Below are 20,825 nucleotides of genomic sequence, written 5' to 3' on the forward strand. Positions count from 1 at the left end.
GGGGGGGCGGGGGGGGGGAAAGAAGAGAATTACATTGGGATATCCAACGATAATGAAGAAACCACTTTCTTTCAATATTAATACATGGAAAGAGGATAATAAAAGCATCATGTATTGAGATGTATACCTAAGTCCTTCCAATTGTTGAATACCTCATTGGCCTTTTCAAATCCCAAAGATGATCTAGAATCATAACCAAATTTGATGGTACATCCTTAGAGGAGGTAGTTTGCCATCTCTTGTCACTCCCACTATAAATGTGGTGAAAGAAGTTTTACTTCATTATTACCCATCATTACCATGGGTTAGGTTAAAAAACAAATACCCTGACCTTAAACTAGTAGTGGAAGTAATAATGATCATAAGATTTTGGATAAACCTTTCTCTAATTCAATTTACTTCATTAACAGTATAGTGGAAAGGTCAAACAAAAGTTGACTAAACCACCAAACTACTTTACATTCTTTCTTACATGGTACTGTAAAACCAGCTATTTAAGTTGGGGGGTGGGGGGGACAATGGGGGGAAGTGTGGATAATGGGTCACAGTCTCGTGGACTGGAGTGGAGGGACGGCCCACAAGACTTCAACTTTCTTTTGTGTTTTTTATTTATTTTTATTATGTGATCCAACCACCCTCTCAGTTGACTCCCTTTCACAACCCTTCACTCTCGTCTTACTTAAAAATTTGGTCCCACCACATCTAAAACGTTGACTCATCATCACATTGACTGCTTCCCCCTTAGAATGTAATCTGTTGGATAAGTTGGTGTGTCACCACAAATTTGTAGGGATAAAATGGGTCAAACAGACAATTTAAGGAAGTGACAGTTGAAGCGAACTAACTCCCTTGCAGGCTATAGATCAAACATTATTTTATATCTTTTATATTCTCATCAAATGACCAATCCATAGATAGGGTTTCTTAGTTGTTAATGAAATTAGTATTTGAACTCCCCCTTTTTCTTTTTCTTTTTCTTTTTTTTGGTTTGGGGGAGGGGGTGTTTTAAATGTACTTGTACTACTTGAAGTACACAGTACTGCAATAGAGTCGTGGCAAGTAGAATATGCTTATCATGAACAGAAAGAATGCCTAACCAAAAAAAAAAAAAAAAAAAAAAAACAGAAATAATGGAAGATCTAGATGTTACAATGCTTTATCATTTATCAGATGGCATACATGGGCAGGCCTTTGTTAGTGAAGAATTAACATAAATAAACAAATAAATAAATAAAATAGAGGACAAGACAAGCATCTTATTGGTACAATTTAGTAGAGGAACGGACAAAAAGTAACAAAGATGTTATTTTGTATTCGGGAGAGTGATTCCTGCCCGGTAGTAAAGGATATGTCGGTAACTAGGTAGGCGAGAGCCAATAGCTCCCCTATTGGTTCAATCAATAGAGGGCAAAAAGGTCATTTCATTGGGAGAGGAGGGAGAGAGAGAGAGAGAGAGAGAGGGTGGCATAGCCTACACATCTGGACATACAACATTATTCCGTTTAAATTTTGGGGAAAAGATGTTCCTTGGTTGCCCGACCCTTGTGCCCAGACACTGAGTGCGGTGAAATGATACCTCACCCCTATAAGCCCCCAGCACCTATCCCCTATTTATGACCATGTGCATTTCTTCATTGGCCCTCGCACTAACACATGGGTTATGTGACCAGGGAGCATTATTTTTCCCTTAATTTTTATATTCATTTTCATAGTTTGAAATAAAGATTTTCACAATGTCGGAGTGGAGATTCCTTCCCACGCTTTCTTACATAATGAGCTAAGAGTCCCATTTGTGGGTTGGGGGTTTGTCCTTTTTCTCCTCAAACAAAATGTGAGTCCTCTACTAAACTAATCCATCATTTGCCCCCTCCTTGAAGCGGCATCTTCGTCTAGCTTGGTGGAAAATTTCTGCCCTTTCATTAAGCTTTGAGTTAGAGTTCGAATGACTTCTTTAAATTTATTTTTAGTTACAATTTAATTGTATAAATGAATGTGAAGTTCTTCATCACATAGAATAATCCATGTGCTATCAAATGACGTAGTAATCAATGACATAGTAATCAATGACTTAACATAGTGACATTTAAAAGACCCAAGAAAGAAGGTGAACATATGCAGCAATTTATGGGTTGATATATTTTTTTTGGGTTCATATATTTTAAATTTTTTTTTCCTTTTTTGATATATATATATATATATATATATTTGAGATTCTTCAAGTGAGAAATAAGTCCACATTCCGCACAAAGACCACCGTTAGTCAAGGAGACCGTGACAATCTATCCCTTGCTGGTGGGGAGAGGGTGGACCTTACCCACACCAACAAGACCATACACTTCACTTGGACAACGTCTTCCAATGGATAATTGATACACCACAGCACAATTGGCTTGAATCTTTCCACTCCCATAGTCTCATTGGCCATTTCTATGCTATTATCCCTAAAACCAGGGAAGAGAAAAAAAAAAAAAAAAATTCTATTTCTATTCCACCGCTGTTACAAGTGGAACTTAATTATAAAAACAGTTAAGTGTCAATATGGATGATAGATTTTCCAATCTTTCTTAATTCTTCTTGCTCAATTAATAACTGATGGGTCAGGTCCGCACCCAAATACTCAGTCGCCACGCCAACCTGGTCAATGTCCGGGCTTAAACAAGGCTGGCTTCGTACAACTTCATCCATTATCATAATATAAAAGAAAATATAATAAGGTGAAAGTACTGACGAATTCATTTTTTGTTTTTTGTTTTTTTTTTTCAAAAAATTTCAATTTATTTTTCTTTTCTTGCCTTTAGAACAAGATAGACAATTGCAACACACAGGTGTTCTTAGTCTTAGGTGAGAGCCCAATGACACTCATGGCAACGGAGGATCAAGGGAGAAAGAAAACTTTTTTTTTTTTTGGTAATGTGAAAGAAAACGAATTATGATTTGTGATCTTCTGAAAAGATGTCTTACCTTAAGCAACAAAGAAGCAAGAAATTAATAAATATTAAGTAGAATAAACTAAGATCACAACTTGGTATCAAAACTATGAATTGACAATTTTTTTTTTTTTTTGGTAATTAACTCCTCTAATGTACTAAAAAAACATTTGTAGTCTCATTCCCTCCCAGCCTCTCTCTGAATTAAGATACCCACGAGGTTCACTCACAAATCTTTTAATAAACTTGAGTTCCTTATTAACTAATGTTTTTTTGAAAATAATAAAATTAAGTAGGGTCATCTCTCCATGGACCTAGGTTTTTCTACCGTGTGGCAACCAAAGTTGCATCAAGACTTCCTGTCATTCGACAAGCTTCACTCTAAACCTACACATGATACATTTGGATAAATGAATCTTTCACAAAAGTTGGAAAAGTCAAGTTCTCTACCTTGACCATTGAAAATTTCAAAAGATGCATGATAGACCATATTGTTGAAAAGGACCACGGAAACTTGACAAGTAACCAATATATATCTCAACCTATATATCTTTCATACATTATTTTTATTTTATTTTTGTTATTATATTAAGCTTGGAAAGTTCTTTCTACCCAAAATTAAGTTAGAAAAGCTCTCTCCACACATAGTTTCTCTTCATAAGTATTGGTTTCTCATTATGTGGAGACTTGGAGCTCCTTTTATATATAGTTTCATTACTTGGTATTGGTTGTTCCCTAGTCGTGGTTTTATTATGTGGGTATTGATTTTTATTTGTATGGATTGATCTAACTAATCAAACTTTTGTGGACATATTATTTATGTTAGAATCTACTCACGGCGCGAAGGCAAAATTTGTATTCAATGAACATCACCACATGAAGAATTGTAATTTTATTTTAAGGTAGAAATGTCAATAATTTCAATGCTAGTTGAATATTGAAAATTTTTAGAGATTTTTACATTTTAGAAGATTGGGTCATAGGTTGAGATTGATCATGAAATTGGCTCATGGACAATGACACTGACCTCTTTATAAAATCAAACAGAAAAATCAGCCATTTGTGTACTAATACTGATGCAATCTGATCAAAGCCATCTCCAAAGACCAAGAAGAAAATTATAAATTTCCTTAATTAATTGAGAAAATTAAATATAAAGGAATATAGAGCCTAACCACTTCAATAATCTATATTCTATAATAGTCTTGAAACATCATGTGAACATATTACATAAGATAAGATTTTCTTAAACAACAACTAAGACATCCATACCCAGGACTTCCAACAGAATTGGAGCCCCTAATTACATCACCTTCATCTTTTATTGTTAAATATCTTTATATTGTAAGCCAACTATACCTTCACTGTTTCACATCTATAAACTAGGACTTTGAGGATTAAATGAGTCTGGATCATCTACCTGTATGTGTATCCTCCATGTATGATTAGATGATGACATGTGTCCTTTTTGTTTTCATAAATTAAATACCCTTCTAAACATTCTTAATTGTAACATATAAAACACATGTCATCACATAACCGTATATGAAACATACACGTATGATTCAGTGATCTCCCCAAAGTCAAAAAAAAAAAAAAAAAAAAGTCACAGTTATTTATTTAGATACAGATCACATGACAAATCCCTAGATCCAACCATATAATGGACCCTTGCTTCCTTGAGAGTTGAAAGTAACTTAAGGAGCAAGGAAGGAATGTTGTAAAGCCCTAGACCAGTGAAGGGCTTGGCACAACATTCCTTGGAACAGCCACCACAGAGAGAGGGTTCTTCATCTCGCAAGACAGCTTCAACACCTCACTCAAGTCAACTGGCTTCTTGGTGTCTGCAACCCACTTGAAATGCTGAACCAGCTTAGCCACCCAAAGGCTAACCGTCACCAACCCTAAATTCTTGCCCGGACACACCCGACGACCCGCCCCAAAGGGAGCTAGCCTTAGGTCATTTCCCCTCACATCCACATTCTCACCACCAGCTTTCTCCATGAACCTCTCTGGCTTAAAAACCATGGGATCCTTCCAAATCTCTGGGTCATGGGTAATGGCCCACATGTTGACCATGGCTGTGGTGTGAGCTGGGATGACCATACCATTGCTTAGCTGGACGTCTGACGTGGACAACCGGGACCACGAAAGGAGTGGACCAGGTGGGTGGATTCGGAGAGTCTCCTTCAACACTGACTGGAGATACGGTAGGTTCACTAGATCCGCATCCGTTAAACCCTTGTTACCCACGTGGAGGTCAAGCTCTTCTTGAAGCTTGGCTTGCACCTCCGGGTTCAACACCAACTCGGCCATTACCCACTCGGTCAGTAGCGCCGTCGTGTCAGTACCTCGGAAGATCATTTCCTGTAATTAATCCAACAGCAGTGAACATTAGCTACGGATCCTTACAAAACTAGCCGTTAAAGAAAATAATATATATTACATATACGAACCCATAAGACAGCAACCATGTCATCCTCTTGGAGCTTCTCTTCACCATCGAGAGAGAGCAAGACATCGACGAAGTCTGCATTATCGGATACCATGTCACACCTACGGAGCTGCTGGTGCGCGTCAATAATCTCACGAACGAAACTCCTCACGCGAGGAACGAGAGCGGCGCATCGTTGATTGATACGGAAAGGATCATAGAAGTAGCTCAGCCATGGAAGATAATCAGACCAGTTGAAGGCACCAAGAAGCTCGAACCCTTCATTTACCATCTCACGAAGCTCCTTCAACTCTTGGCTTTCATCTTCACCCACATCGTATCTCTTACCGAAAACGCTGCCCATGATGCTATTGAGGGAAGCTGCTTGAAGGTGCTTTCTCAAGAGCACCGCCCCACGCTTGGACTGTTCTTCAGTGATGCCACTTAGCATGGCTGCGCAGTCTAGTTGACGTCCGGCTTCGTGGGCTGCGATGCGCTTGGGGGCGAACAGGTGAGAGGAAGCAATCCTCCTGAGGAGCCTCCAGTAAGTACCGTTTGGGGCGAACCCAATGGCTCGCTCGAACATTAGCATTTTGGCTGAGTGTTTAACCGGACGATCAGCGAAATAGGGAGAGGTGAGGATCTCCTTGGCCGTGTGTGGGTCGGAAGAGACCACTACAGGGGTGGAACCCAAGCTGAAGGCCATGAGCTGAGTTGCACCAAGGGTTGCAGCTATGGTGGCTAGGGTCCGGTGAGCTAAGCCACGGCTGAGGCTGAACAAGCTACCAAACATGGGGAGACCTCGAGGGCCGGGGAGGGAAGTAACACCCCAGTGGTTCCTGCCGTGTTTCCAAGCAAGCCCACCAGCGGTGAAAGCCCAGGTGAGAAGCCCAACGGATATGAAAGCTACAAGAAGGGAAAACAGAACCCATTGGTCGAATAGATTTCTGTTCCCGAAAAAAGCTGGTAGTGTGAAGATCCACCAGCTTGAATCCTTGGAAGGCATACCCAACTCCATACTACTACTATATATTACTGGGTGTATTTCAGAGAGAGAGAGAGAGAGAAAGGGGGGAGGGGGCAAGGGAGAGAGGGAGATAGCAAGCAAAGAGAAGTGAGCAAAGCAAAGAGAAGAGAGTAGTGAGTAGTGAAGAAAGGAGAGACAAGGAGGGGTTTAAATAGGCGATGGGCGCGCAGAAAGGGTATGGTTTAAGTAAGAGAAAAGAGGAGGAAAGAGAGAAGGGAGTAGTGGTCAGGGACAAGTTAGAGAGAGAAAGATAGATATAGGAATAAAAAATTAGGGGGATTTGGGGAGGGAAGGAGAGGTGGATTACGTTTGATCTGAATCTTGATTTTCCTTATCTTCATATATTGATTCCGATGGCTTCTTAGAGAAGCACACAACGCCGAGAGAGAGAGAGAGAGAGAGAGAGAGAGAGGTCTGATGATCAGAGAACGCTTCTTGCTCAAGAAACGCATTGAGTGGTGTGACAGTTTGAGAGAGAGAGAGACATTAATTTTAGGGAGGGCTGAGGGGCCAACCTGAGAAAATTATAGAAAAATCAGTTCAAAGTACCTGAAGCCTGGTTGGAAGATTCTATTTTTTTTTTTTTTGGTATGACTTGGAAGATTCTATTGAAGCTACAAAAAATTGGAGATATCTCTTTGTTTTTTCTCTTTATTTTGATAATAAAAATTGAAGTATCTCTAATTTTGTTTCCACATGACTAGTATTTCAACATCTTTATTGACCTTTGATCGGTTAACACTTGATCAAGAACCTCTAAGTCTTCTAATACCAATTGGGTATACGTATATAACAATATAAATACATAAAATATAGGTACTGAAAGGTTTAACACATGATATGGACACAAAGTCAATACTTCAGCCTTTTGATAGGAATATATTTATTAGATTTTTATAAGTTTCTTTGATGTTGAAGGGTTGATCATATTCACACCGCGTTTGATTATCATACTATCTAGAACTAATGGTATAGTGATTGTTATTTATTTGGTATTCTCTCTCTTATATAAAAGGAAAAAGGTTATTATAACTAGTGGCTGACATATGCATTTATGGAAATTTCTTGTATATATATGATACTAGTCAACCTTTTATCGCACATCTCAATCATATAGCTTACCATGCTATTAAATAATTATGTTCATGATTGACCTGGTTTTCTCAAGTAAATTTTTTTTATTAATAAATGAAGAGATTCATATTTTTTTTTTGTAAATTAAGACAAGTATATAATATGTCAACTAATTTGAGACCTTACTAAACTGTCAAGTGATAGTTGTTCCAAATTGAGTTTTATATGTTGGAACATCACCATCCCTAAAATCCAAGAAATTTTTTCTATTCATATCAAAACTTTTGTTTATAAGCTTCTAGTGTTTATGTAGACTTGTATTTTAGGAGCGTATGTTTACGCACTTCCGTGGCTACTACGCGATTCTTGATAAAATGCATGAGTCTTGCATTTCTATTAATGTTAACTAAGTCAATTAAAAGTCTTGCAATTCACATTAGTGATAAGAATGGAAGATTTATTTTAATCATGGTTAGGGATCTACATTCATAGTTTGTAGATCTTCATGCACGTGGGAGCTGAGGTTAACATTCTCTTGTTTAATTCTAATTTGGTTTCACATTACGCAGGTTTAGAGAACATGACCTATATTTATATATATGTACACACGTGTATATTACAAACACATACTTGACTGTTCAAATGCGTGAATCAGATGTAAACACAATGAAGACCCCAAATATGAAGCAATTTGACTCAGCTTAAGCTTGATTTCGACTTAACTAGTTGGGTTTAACCACCATTTTATTAGAGAAGCTAGACTTAAACCCATACTTAAGCTTGAATCTTTAGTAGTTTTTCATAATTAAATTCTAATTAACTGATGATCCTCAAATATCTTGAATGATAGTACCACATATAGCTTCAAAGATCAATGTTATCCACAGGATGTTTCAAAATTAAGTTAGAAATCTTTGAATTGGATCCTATAAAAGAAATCAAAACCCTAACACTCATAACATCATATGACCAAATGGAAAAGGAATAAAAAATTTAATCAGTACTGAAGAAAAAGTAACAGAAGTAATGTGAAACAGAGAAAAAAAAAAAAAAATTGTAAAAACAGCTTCAGATGATGTGTATACAACTTGAATCACAATGAAGGGACCTAGACCATAATTGACCATCCATTGCTTATGATCTTATCTACAATAAATCCATAAAAAAAAAAATTTGTGAAAAAAAAAATCATTTAATAATTAAACTGCTACCATGCCTACATTAGCATGGAACTTAAATAAACAAATAAAAAGTCTGCACCAGTCCAACCTCACAGGCCATGTTTCTATGTAGGTATTGATTCAAATGCAAGCCATAAAACATGAACTATATGAATGGGATTTGAGATTATGATAAAACAAAAATGACCCATACGCCAGCATGGAGGTCAATTGGAGTCACTTAGAAGCATTTTTTGGGACAAAATTTCTACCTTTCATGAGGGGTGTGATGATTATTTCGCCCACTTTATTTCCAGGCATAAAAGCCATACTAATTAATTGATAAATCATGTAAAGAAAAAAAATCTATTTTTTATATTTTAAATACAAAGAGCTTTTTTTCTTCCCCAAAGTAATGTTTAATGTATTTGGTTTTAAAGAGTCTTTTCAATTGTATAACTTTTAGTTTCCTATATACATAAATTGTTTATTCAATTTTACTCCATGCGTTTCTTTCATTGTAATTGTTGGAAGTATCCAACCATTATATACAAAGGGACTCATATCTTCTTCATGAGCATATATACCTCAATGCACTCTTGATTCGTACCCTTATCCATATATGCTACTACCCATCCTTCTTTTCTTGGTGATAGTCAAGCTCTACCCGGTCCACCGTATTAATCCCTTGGCTTCTTTTAAGGGTTTCATTTGGTAATTGGTTTGATCCGATTTTGATTGAACTGAATTGTTTTCAGTCTGTTACTAAGCTAACCCAAAACCAATCTGTTGATCCCTTTTTTTTTTTGGACTACTAATGTATTCGTTTTGGTCCTGAGTAAACAATTTAAAATAGAGTTGATTATTTAAATTACTTTCATAGCATTGTTGTGGCACTTATATCTTGTTGAATTGGATTGAGACTCACCTCATGGTCAAACCATTACAAGGATAATCCTTACTTATTGAAAAAAAAAGGATGATATTATATGCATAATGCATTTAAATTTGAATGATTCAATTGTATGTTGACTATGTGTTTCATGAATGAAAATGTAATGCCAAAATTGCGTGGGAGTTAATTAAGATATGTTGAAATATATATATATATATATATATGCATGACCATAGTATCAACGTACAAGGGAGGGCATAATTTCCAACTCAAGCATTTAAACTTGCTTAGTTAGTGTCTAAAAAAAGAATTTTTCGCAATAAAAATTCACTCAATTCTCAAAAGGATAAAAGGATAATAGGAGAAAATGTAACTTACCATAATACAATAAGGAGGAGGTGTAACAAAGATATATTTTTAGGACAATTTCAAGCTAAAATGGTTGCACTATAATTTGGATAATTAAGAAAATTTATTAACTTCTTGGGAGAGTTAGTATGCGTACTTAAACACATAGTTCATGTATGTGATTAATCAAATGATGCAGGTGTGCGGCGCATATGCGTCCTCATCGTGACAGGCTTGAAATCTTCCTTGATAATTTAACTTTGCTTGATTAGATATGTGATTAAAGATATGAAGCTGTTTTCTTTTCATTTAAGAATCTCACTAATCCAAATGTTAGATCCATTCTATAAGGCTCCATTTTCAAACACATACACACACACACAAAAAGTGTTTAGAGTTATGAGGTCATTGATGATTGAAGGCTTGCAGTTGCCATGCGCTTGCGTGTGTGCTTGTGCTTGTGTTAGGGTGGAAAGCGAGGGCCGTACGCTCCCCACGAATCCAAAGGTTAGATCACAAAAGCTAAGTTTACGTGTATAATGTATGGCCAATCAAATGTTAATTACTTGTCATTAGTGCAGGCCATTACCATTAGTCTCTTAATACTTTAATTAATGAAATGTGTTCGAGTAGAAGGCCTTTCTTGTTATTGTTTTAGTACTTCTTCATGGCTTACTAAGAATAATATAAATATATGCAAAGGATGCTGGCTACATTGGTATTGTTTAATTAAGCTTAACTAATTAAGTGACCTTCATAGAATTTTTTTAAACCAAATCTAGTCCAGTAAATAATTTGGGAGAATGGAGATGTGTTTCCGGCACCGGCCTCTTTACAGATCATCGTATCCACCTCCATTTGGAATTGCTGTTTTCTAATCCTATTCTTACCGGGTAATTCGTCCACTTTAATTTAAATTAATCATTAATTATGCAATTATAATTACGTAATGGATGATATCATCTAACTTTCTAATGGATTAAACAGATTAATGGTAATTACTAATATCTTGGAACAAGGCATGAACGTGCAATCTCGAATATTGGAGAGTTGACATGAGTTAGAGTGCAACAAACTGTGGCTTAAATTAGATTTCAAGAAGAGGATAACTTAATAACTCTTCAAAGTAAGTGCAAGTACCTAATCAATGAAATTAAACTAAACTAAACTTAATCAAGATATAATCACTGAGATTTAGTACCTAGCTCATGTTAAATTGATAAATGTGTTAATGGGTATTATTAATCATGTATGATTACTGTTAATATCCGAGGTTCGTCGGATGTTCACGTGAGATATCTCGAATGTAATTACAACTCTAAGAGCTTGTATTAAGGCTGAAGTAAGTCTGATTAACTAAAACCAAAGTTGTCTACCTACTTTCCTTGTTCTAGTGGGAATAACAGTTCCACGTTAATGTATGTGTCTGTAATGTTTTGGCTATCCCTAAGAAGGTGTGAATCTGTAGGTCGTTTTAGGTCAAAAAATAATCCAAATAGGAGAAGAGCTCCCTCCTAGGAGAATGTTATTTCCTTATCCCTATTATTCTCAACCCTATGAGGGTTTGGATCCCAAGTATTAAACCTCATATTTTAAGGCCTACAAAATTTGATGTAACCAAGAGTAACTTATTCACTTCGTCACAGGTGATGTTTCACACTTTGGGTCATCTTTGGATAATGGAGGCTGCAGGACAGCCCACTTGCACAGTGTTGGGTATGACGACCACTTCTTTACTCTCGCTCTTTCTCTCACTCTCCCTCACTCTCTCTCATGAATGGTCTTTCTGATTCTTTATTGAAATGAGAAAGCTGTCTTTGATAATCCCTCTCCCACTCAACCAGAGAGAGAGAGAGAGAGAGAGAGAGAGAGAGACTTTGGTTTGTAGCTTTGTGCAAGTGTGGTTTACATGGGGGGCTTAAAAAGAAGACTTGCATGTAAGATAAGATATCCATCATTGCTTTACCTTTTGGTAACGATTGAAAAAACAAGCTTGGGAACTGATCCATTTTTGTACTAACTCAAAGCACGAGCAGCCCAATCAAGGTCACGCATGGCCTGGCGCAATCCAACAAAAACAAATAATCACACAATATAATAATTTTCATAGTTTAATAAAAATATATTCGTTCACAATGAGATGAGAATTATTTCACTATCAATTATGGAGAATGGGATCACAGTCGCTCGTTATCGTGCTTAAATTGCAGAGAATGAACCATTGCTATAAATTTATAACGAAACCTACATAGCTGCTTGTCCTCAAAGCCTCAAACTCTTTAAACCCTATGACATTTTTAATGATCCTTTAGAATCACCCCACAAACACAAGCGAGGAACACAAGGCTGATCCAAGATCCAGCTTGAAGAAATCCAACCTGACACAGGCCTTGCAGGGTTTTGGGCCAAAAAATGTACATGGTATATGGCATATGGTAGAGTGCTCCTTGCACCAACGGTGTTGGAAATCATTGGAACTTGTACGTTATTTTTAACAAATTTGAAATGTTTAATCTGTGGTTCTTGTAGATATGGGCTGGTCCAGGCCCAAAGCCTCGAGATATGGGCTCTGCTCTTCCTATAGAGAAGGTGAACTTTGGCCAACATCCTACTCGACCGAACCTAGCCTAGTAACATCCTTTTAGTTAGACTTCGGGGTTAGGGCAATGATATGTTTTTTCGGGTGAAAGCTGGACGGGCTGGGTGGGCTTAGCACGAGGCTCGGTCCGATCCATAGTAAGTTTGGGGATGGCAATAATATATGAACAGATATGTATGGCAATTAAATGGACAATACAGTAATAGTACGTTTCAAAAAGTCCGGCGCAATAAAATGGGCATGGCAATGATACGGTACATGTTTAATACCATTGTTATGTAAAAATCTAAGAGCAAAAATATAGATTTATTTTGGTATTAAAAATGAACTAAAACTAATTGTTTACAACTAAATTCTAATATCTCATGCTCTCATGAATACCTATATCCAATCTAGCTTTCCAATTGGGGATCATTTTTCAAATTTTTTTTTTTTTACATCTAATATTTATTAAGTTTAATCATGTCTATATAGCTAATGTTGATAGGTGATCCATCAACTACTTTCAATCATAGTAAATAATAACATATATTTGTCAAAAAAATAATAATAATAGCATGTGGATAATCATTTAACAAATTAAAATATCATTATTAATATTATTTTATCAAAGAAGAAAATCCACAAGAACCCCTACTGATGTGGATTCGTATTCTAAAACCAAATCAGATCGCATATAGGTCCATTCAGATATTCAATAATTCAATTTTAATAACCAACAGTTGATTCGAAATTAAGGTAAGATTTTAGATTGGGTGACAAAATTATAATTAAGTAGACTTCATAGGCTAATGAATAGGAACAAGAGGGTGGACACATAAGGTATAAACCCATAAGGTAATAAAGGAGAGAGGGTGGGGCAATATGGAAAGATGGGTTGAACTTAATAAAATAAGAAAAGGAGACGTGTGTCATCCACCTTCTTCTTAAAATTGAAAAACCTACGGAAAGGGAGAAGTGTCGTTTTGACTTTTGGGATTGAGTTTATTTATTTATTTTTTATCCCAAACTAAATGTATTAATAAGAATAAAATGTATTATACACGTTTAAGATGAGTATAATATGGGTACCTATAGAATACACATATAATATGAATTTTTTGGATTGATAAGCCAAATTATGACTTTTTGATTGAAACGTTCGGATACAGTAAAAATCCACGTATTATACGTAAATATACTAACTAAGCTAAACTTGCACCTTATCATTAAGGATTCCAGCCTTGGGCTGGTGGTTGGCACCATTCGTTGGAAGTCTGTGTGTGTGTGAGGTACACTTCTTGAGTTCGAGGCATTCCTCCCTCGTCTCATGCAGCAATCCACGCAGTACCATGTATAAATGAGTGTTGGCCCCTCTTGGAACCTGTCTTGGCCTCATTCGTGGGTTTGGCCCCTAATGGGCTATCAATCGTTGCACAAAAATAAACAAATAAATTAATAAAATAAAATAAATAAAAAGATCTCCTTTTCTTTCCTCAATGCTAAAAGTTATTACTAAAAAAAAAAAAAAAAAAGCCTACAACAATTTCCACTATTGATAGTAAGAAATCAAGTATTCAAGTATTGCCACAATGGAGAGTAATGTAATTTTTAAGATATTGTGTTCCTTTAATATCTTTTGCGTTTAAATTTATAAGAAACCATGGGATCCTGTGCAGAATTTTTTTTTTTCACCTTCAACAATCGGGCAAGTCATCAGGAGGTGGAAACATACGAGCTTGACTTCTCCTACCCTCTTTCACTAAGAAAACTGCATTCATTCCCCACATTTGATGATTCTCTATATGACAATGCATAAGCCATACACCTGCAACAACACAAATATGAACAAACTAATAAATTTGACTTTCTTTACCCAAACAATGTTAAATTGGTATGTTCCTTTTGCTTCTAGCTCTTATGTTAGGGTTTGAAGCGATAGAGATGATCTTACATCAGTAGTTCAATGTAAAAGTTTGTAAAGACTTTCTCCTTAATGGATAGCATTTTAAGGGTGATCAGTTATACCAATCCCAACATTTTTAACACTAAGAGTTACGAGAATATGCATATGGAAATTAGAAAAATGGAAGGAAACTCACCAGGATTATCAGCTCTGAATCTGATGGCTACCCATCCATTTTGAGGAACTCCAACTGTAGTCTCCTCTGGTGGGTCAATTAGGTTATACCTCAAAGGATCCATTCTTGGATTGAAGTTACCAAAACCCCATCCAACCACATAAAAGCTATACCCATGTATATGAATAGGATGATTATCACTGGCTAATACATTGGTTCCCTGCAAAATAAGCTCAACACTAGAGTTGTACTCCAAAATCTTCACTTTAGTGCCAAATGCTGGAGTCAAAAAATTCTCAGGCAAGTGGTCAGCTGTGTAATTGAAGCTCTTTGGGGGCTTGCTAGGAAAATCTTCTTCAAATACACCATGAATTCTATAGTAGTAAGCTCGAAGCAAATCAATAGATGGTGTCACAAAACTTATATTGTTCACACTGGCTGAGAATCTCTTACCATAGGGTCCCTTACAAGGTGTATTGGTGCAATTGAGTAGGTTAACAGATATGGTGTAAAACAAACGAGTGTCTATATCCTTTGGGACATCAATTGGGTGATCTTTACTTGCAAGGCTCCTTAATCTCTTTGTGAAATTTGTTGCTGCTTGTGTTTGATTGTGTGGTGGGAGAGATGGAAATTGAGGACTAGTTGGTGGATGGTACCGCGAACCACGGTATTCGAGAATAGCAGTAGTAGTAGTGTTATCGAAACCGGCCCCGAAGGCACTTGAATATGATCTAGCAGCCATGAAGTAGTGACTAGCAGGTTGGTCTGCTTCCAATAGAACATCCATCGTTTGGCCAGGAGTAATCATAATGTAATCTGTTGTTAATGGTTTAGTATAGAATCCATCTGTTCCTACTAACGTCATTCGGTGTTTAGCAATGGAGAAGAAGAGTTCTTCATTCACGACAGCATTAATGATCCGAAGAAGATATGTTTTACCATATTCCACCATCATTGTAAAGGTTCCTATGAAGAAATTAAAGCAGAAAATTCTTAACATTATAACCGAGCAACCATAGTTTAAAATATTAAGTGGAAAGACCCAACAAGTCTATAAAGGCATCCAAGGTCCCAAAGTTTTCTAATGTGAGATAGAGGACTAGATAATTTGTACCTTGCTTTGAGCATGGATATAAGTAACCCGGTTGCCCGTTTATGGTGTATGCATCTGAGAGTCTTGGTTCTCCTCCAGTTATGTTTGCTTCTCCCGTTATCTTGTTTAGGTCTTGCTTCCACCACTCACCTACAATTTATGAAAATCGTTACCATCTGTTTCATGATACATACATACATACATACATACATGTAACTAGGTAGAACACCAAGTGAGGTTGACAATGTAATGTACAATGAAGGGAGAAGGTGGCTACCTAATATAATGGGGTTCTCTTCATGAGGCTTGGGAAAGGGATAGTATGTTCCTGGCTTGGGATAAACAATGATTGCTCCATGGACAGTTGCTCGAGCCCACCCACTATGTGCATGCCACCATACTGTCCCTTCTTCAGTAGTGAACTCAATTCTGTAAGTAAAATTTTTTCCTGTTCTAATAGGGCACTGTGTGATGTATTCAGGGCCATCTGACCATGGATTCTTTAGTTGCCTTACTCCATGCCTGCACAATGTATATCCATTCATGAACCAGCACACATTAAACGTAAATAAACTTATCATCAATACATAGGTAAGCGAATGTGATGTGTGTTCACATATTTTAAGATGTATACATGCATTGTAGAAATGTACATACATATATACATACATCATGTCATGGGTAGAGAGAGAAATTTACCAATGGAGTGTGATATTGTCTTTTGCCTTGTTATATACTTCGATAATGGCCTTGTCGCCCCTATGAACGTACAAATTTGGACCCGGGAATTGCCCATTTACTGTTAAGATGTGCTTGTTGCTACATAATCGGGTTTGAGGAGATGAATTCACCTGTGATTAAACATTTTAGCTCTCTCAATGAATAAAAATTTGGGTTCCCCCTCCCCCATTTCTTTTAAGGATTCGGTTCCTTGTTCGGCGGTATAGTGTATGCTTGCACCTCTGTGTCTCTCTCCTCCTACAATAGAGGGTAGATATATAGTTTCATAGGAGAGAAAAGAGAGATGAACACAAGGAGATGCTAGCGTATACTATAGATCCTGGAAGCATAGACGCAACAATAAGATTGCTCCATTGCAACTTAGTGGTCACAGGTTTGAGTCAGAAAAAAATAGCCTCTTCATGAAACGAGTGTAAGACTGCATACATTATGACACTCCCCATACTCTGTAGTGACGGAAGCCTCATGAGCTAGATACATTCTGATGTGATGAATGTGTGTGGAGGGGAGGGTTTCTAACCTGGAAAAACAAATGTAGATAATTCTATGCCCATAACATTAATATAGCCATGAATCTATTGACCCAAAACCTCTATTCTAAAGTAAAGTAAAAAAGTTTGTTGAGCTCTGCTAAAACCTAAATAAATTAAAGTTAGGAGGGGGAGGGGGAGGAGTTGAGAGGGGAGGGGGGAGGGTGAGAGACTTACCACAAACTTATGATGGTGGGTCTTCCCTGTAGCATTTTGAACCAGAAATACACAAGAAACAAGAAACGCTAAAAGCTTCACAATGGCAGTTGTTCTGAAGCGCATCTTCTCCATTAGAAGATGAATTATTCTTCTTTTACTTCTTGTTGCCCTCGTTACCTCCTGATTGTTATCTTTTGTTCTCATCAGATATCTTCTTATGTATCAGTTTTAATTTGAAAATCATATTGTATCGCCAATGGGCTGTCATATTTGCAAATCTAAATTCTTAAATGGTCCGCATTACTCTTACCAAAAATGAGCCATTTTCCTTTTTTCACCGTTGTATTTAGGAAAGAAAGCAACACGCGGAGAAGATCTCATGTCTAGAATAATCTCTATTGTTATCTTCCTTTTCAAATGCTATTTAAGAAAATTGATACCACTATTGGCATCGTTGAGATCAATCACAGCCTCTCGATTCGAATCTCTCTCCTCTTATAATAGGGTGCAAATATATCTTTTATAGGAGGAAAGTTAAAGATAAACACAGAGAGGTAGGTGTAGGTGTATGTTACATAGGCTACAACATTCTTGATCAAAATTTGTAAAAACCAAGAGGACTGGTAGCAGTTCATATTCCTTTTGAGAACTCAGGAGAAGAAAAGATGCCAAATATATTTAGAGTGGTTAGAGCAAAAAGCAGAAATAAAACACACACACCAACAAAAAAAGTCACTGCAATAATAAAAAAAGTAGAGACTAATTGAGCATCCCTGGCTAAATCCACAACCATAGTCAATAAAACAAAAAATGTTCCCATTAAGCTTAACTGAGGAGGTACACGAAGACCCCAAAATTTACACCAAACATACTAAAGATCACTAAAAATAGCTCTTAGAATACCCATTCAATAGGGTCATAGGCTTTCAACATATTCCTTTAAGGGGCCAGATATTGTAGAGTATGATGTCTTGTATCCTATTTCAGTTTAATCCAAGGAAACTGGTGTAGGCTCCTCTAAGAATGGCTGTCCCGCTTGCTAGTAAGTGGGCCATAGGGATTGCAAGGGGGTAATTTTGTATTTTCTATAGGGTTTTTCACTATATATTTATAACAAGACTCTCTATCTCCGTAAGCAATTTGAGAAAGGTGTGAGGGCGAGCATTTTAACCCTATTCTCCATTGATAGTGAAGCATGGATCTCATCTCACTGAGGACGGAGGAAATCTTGTTGAACCTCATAAATCTATGTGCATTGTTTATTTATATTTTTTTCATTTTTTTTCTTTATCGTTTTAGGGTTGCGTTGCTACAAATACGTCCTTTTCCTTTATTCATCTTGAGTCTAGCATGCCTAGCCTTGTGCACCAATTTTAATTCTGCCAACGTAAGATGATGGATATGGCTCCATCAAACCATGTTACTGAAGGTGAGCTCCCTAGACTTCAGATGCAAATTGGGGATCAGTTCAAAGAGGTTTCCTTGAGGATGGAGGAAATCTTGTTGAACCTCATAAATCTATGTGCATTATTTATTTTTTTTGTTTATCATTTTAAGGTTGCGTTGCAACAAATACCTCCTTTTCCTTTATTCATCTTGAGTCTAGCATGCCTAGCCTTGTGGACCAATTTTAATTCTGCCAATGTAAGATGATGGATATGGCTCCTTCAAACCATGTCACTAAAGGTGAGCTCCCCGGACTTCAGGTGCAAACTGGGGATCAGTTCAAAGAGATTTCCTCGATGGAGCCGTAGAGCCCAGAGGGGCAGTTCATATGATTCATCGACCCATGTCTATGTATGATGATATGGGTCAGAATATGGGCTGCACCTACTAAAACTACAAATGAATTAGTTCTTGTAGAGCTACATATGGGCTTGGGCTATATTCAGGATGGATGAGCATGGGTTTGTTGGGAGCCCAAAAACGTAAGAATTTCTTTACCAGGTGTAGAATATTATGTGTGGTAATATAAAAAAAAGTGCAATATAGTATAAAAGAAATATTTTGAAATGAAGGCAATGGTAAGATTGCTCTATTGTGATCTAGTAGTTGCAGGTTTGAATCAAAAAATAACATATCTATGAAGCGGGGGTAAATTTGTGTACATTACGACCCTCCCTAAATAAACAGAAAAAATACTTCAAAAGTGACTTCCAGGTGACAAAAATTACATCAATGGCTCCAGATTCAACTAAAATGAAAAGGGGTTATCATAGAAACTTTTTTTTATATTTAATTTTTTCTGATGAAAGTTTAAGTATCTTTTTTAATCAAAACCATGTCTTCACACAAAACATATAAAAGGAAAAAAGGGGAAAAAAAATTATACCCATGGTGTCAAGGTTTTCTATCATATATATGAACCCACCCCTAGCCAGCCTTATATGCAATGTGATAGATAAGAATAAGACACACACACACACACACACACACACATATATATATATATATATATTAACAACTATAGTGGCACATTAGGTTTTCCAAACCTAATATTTTGTCAACTTGATACCATTACTTTTGAGGTAGATACCGCATCTAGTATGATGGAGCACTTGCACATATTACCAAACCAAAGCTTCTTCTTCTTTTTTTTTTTTTTTTTTTTCTGATGATGATGATAGATCATGATTCATGAACGCTTTTGGGCCTTACGTTGGAATAACACACCACAAAACCTGAAGAGTAGCATCCCACTAGAAAATTAAAAAGTTGCCAGTTCTACATCAACTCAAAACAATCCATCAGCCACTGAAGATTGTGAGTAGCAGCTTCCTCCCAAATCCCTATAGAATTCACCATGAGAATAGATTGAAATAAACAGACATATATTTCTCTACTTCAACTTGCAACTTGATAATGGCATTAGCTACATCGAGGGTGTTTTTGAGTATGGGAAAAAGAAAATTAACTGCCTGGTTGTGCGGTCGCTATGTTCAAGCAAAGGGCGCATGAAATTATTGTCGCATCCTCTCTGAAATCAAAAGCCCAACTCATATTGATACCCTCATTTACATTTTCATTGGGCCTCGTACTGGCACTGGGCCAAGCAATCAGGTAACATTTGCCTTTTAAGTTTTTTGGAAAAGGAAACCTTAGATTCACATATATCATGCAGTCACATAGACAAAAGACACGAAAAAATCATAGTCTACCCTTTGGATAGCTGGCAAATCCTAGGTCTCTGCTTTGCTTCCTAAGGGATGATCTCAAGCCAGTTGAACTATCTCTTGGATGAAAATTAAAAGGTTTTATTATCTATGGTTACTTAGAATTTGTAACCATACTTTTCCCGCATCATATAATGACCTAGCACAGTGACAGAAGACCTAATGATGTAATAAACTGTTTGGATCAATGTTAGGGAGAAATCATAAGGGTGGGAGGGTACGTTGGTGGCTAGGGATCGGGGATGGGGCAGCTGGCAAGGAGCGGATATATATAGGGGCATGGTAGGGATGGGGTAGGGTGATCAGGGAGAGGGAGATAAGGGGGTGAGTGTGGTGGTAGCAGGGTGCAGGGAAAACTAGTAGGGAGTTAGGGGGGGTTGGAGAGGGAGATGTAGGTGGTAGGTTGGTAGGGGCAATGGGGAATGTGTTGTGACATTGTTATTGTTGAAATGAGGAGAGAGAAGAGGGGAGGGAAAAATAGACAGAAGCGAGGAAAGGGTGGGGAGGAAGCCAAAAATGGGAAGGAGTGTAGCTGAGGTGGTGGGGGTGGGGAGTGGCGTTGCGTAGGGATATGAGAAAGGGAGGGGAGGGGAGGAGAAAAG

The 20,825-nt window shown here is 37.1% G+C and overlaps 2 protein-coding genes across 2 annotated transcripts; both read right to left on the reverse strand.

Annotated features, from left to right (window-relative positions):
* Window positions 1-4,440: 4,440 nt before the first annotated feature.
* Window positions 4,441-6,465, reverse strand: LOC122072583 (cytochrome P450 78A7-like). Its single transcript, XM_042636945.1, has 2 exons — window positions 5,384-6,465; window positions 4,441-5,294 (listed from the first exon to the last, which is right to left on the reverse strand). The coding sequence occupies exons 1-2, from the start codon at window positions 6,377-6,379 to the stop codon at window positions 4,656-4,658; spliced, it is 1,635 nt and encodes a 544-aa protein (XP_042492879.1). The 5' UTR covers window positions 6,380-6,465; the 3' UTR covers window positions 4,441-4,655.
* A 7,533-nt stretch (window positions 6,466-13,998) lies between these two features.
* LOC122072731 (laccase-14) lies at window positions 13,999-17,218 on the reverse strand. Its single transcript, XM_042637125.1, has 6 exons — window positions 17,069-17,218; window positions 16,320-16,471; window positions 15,898-16,142; window positions 15,642-15,770; window positions 14,546-15,493; window positions 13,999-14,271 (listed from the first exon to the last, which is right to left on the reverse strand). Exons 1-6 carry the CDS (start codon window positions 17,180-17,182, stop codon window positions 14,141-14,143), a joined length of 1,719 nt encoding a protein of 572 aa, XP_042493059.1. The 5' UTR covers window positions 17,183-17,218; the 3' UTR covers window positions 13,999-14,140.
* Between the last annotated feature and the right edge of the window lie 3,607 nt (window positions 17,219-20,825).

Source organism: Macadamia integrifolia, chromosome 3, assembly GCF_013358625.1.
Source record: "Macadamia integrifolia cultivar HAES 741 chromosome 3, SCU_Mint_v3, whole genome shotgun sequence".
NCBI classification, from domain to species: Eukaryota; Viridiplantae; Streptophyta; class Magnoliopsida; order Proteales; family Proteaceae; genus Macadamia; species Macadamia integrifolia.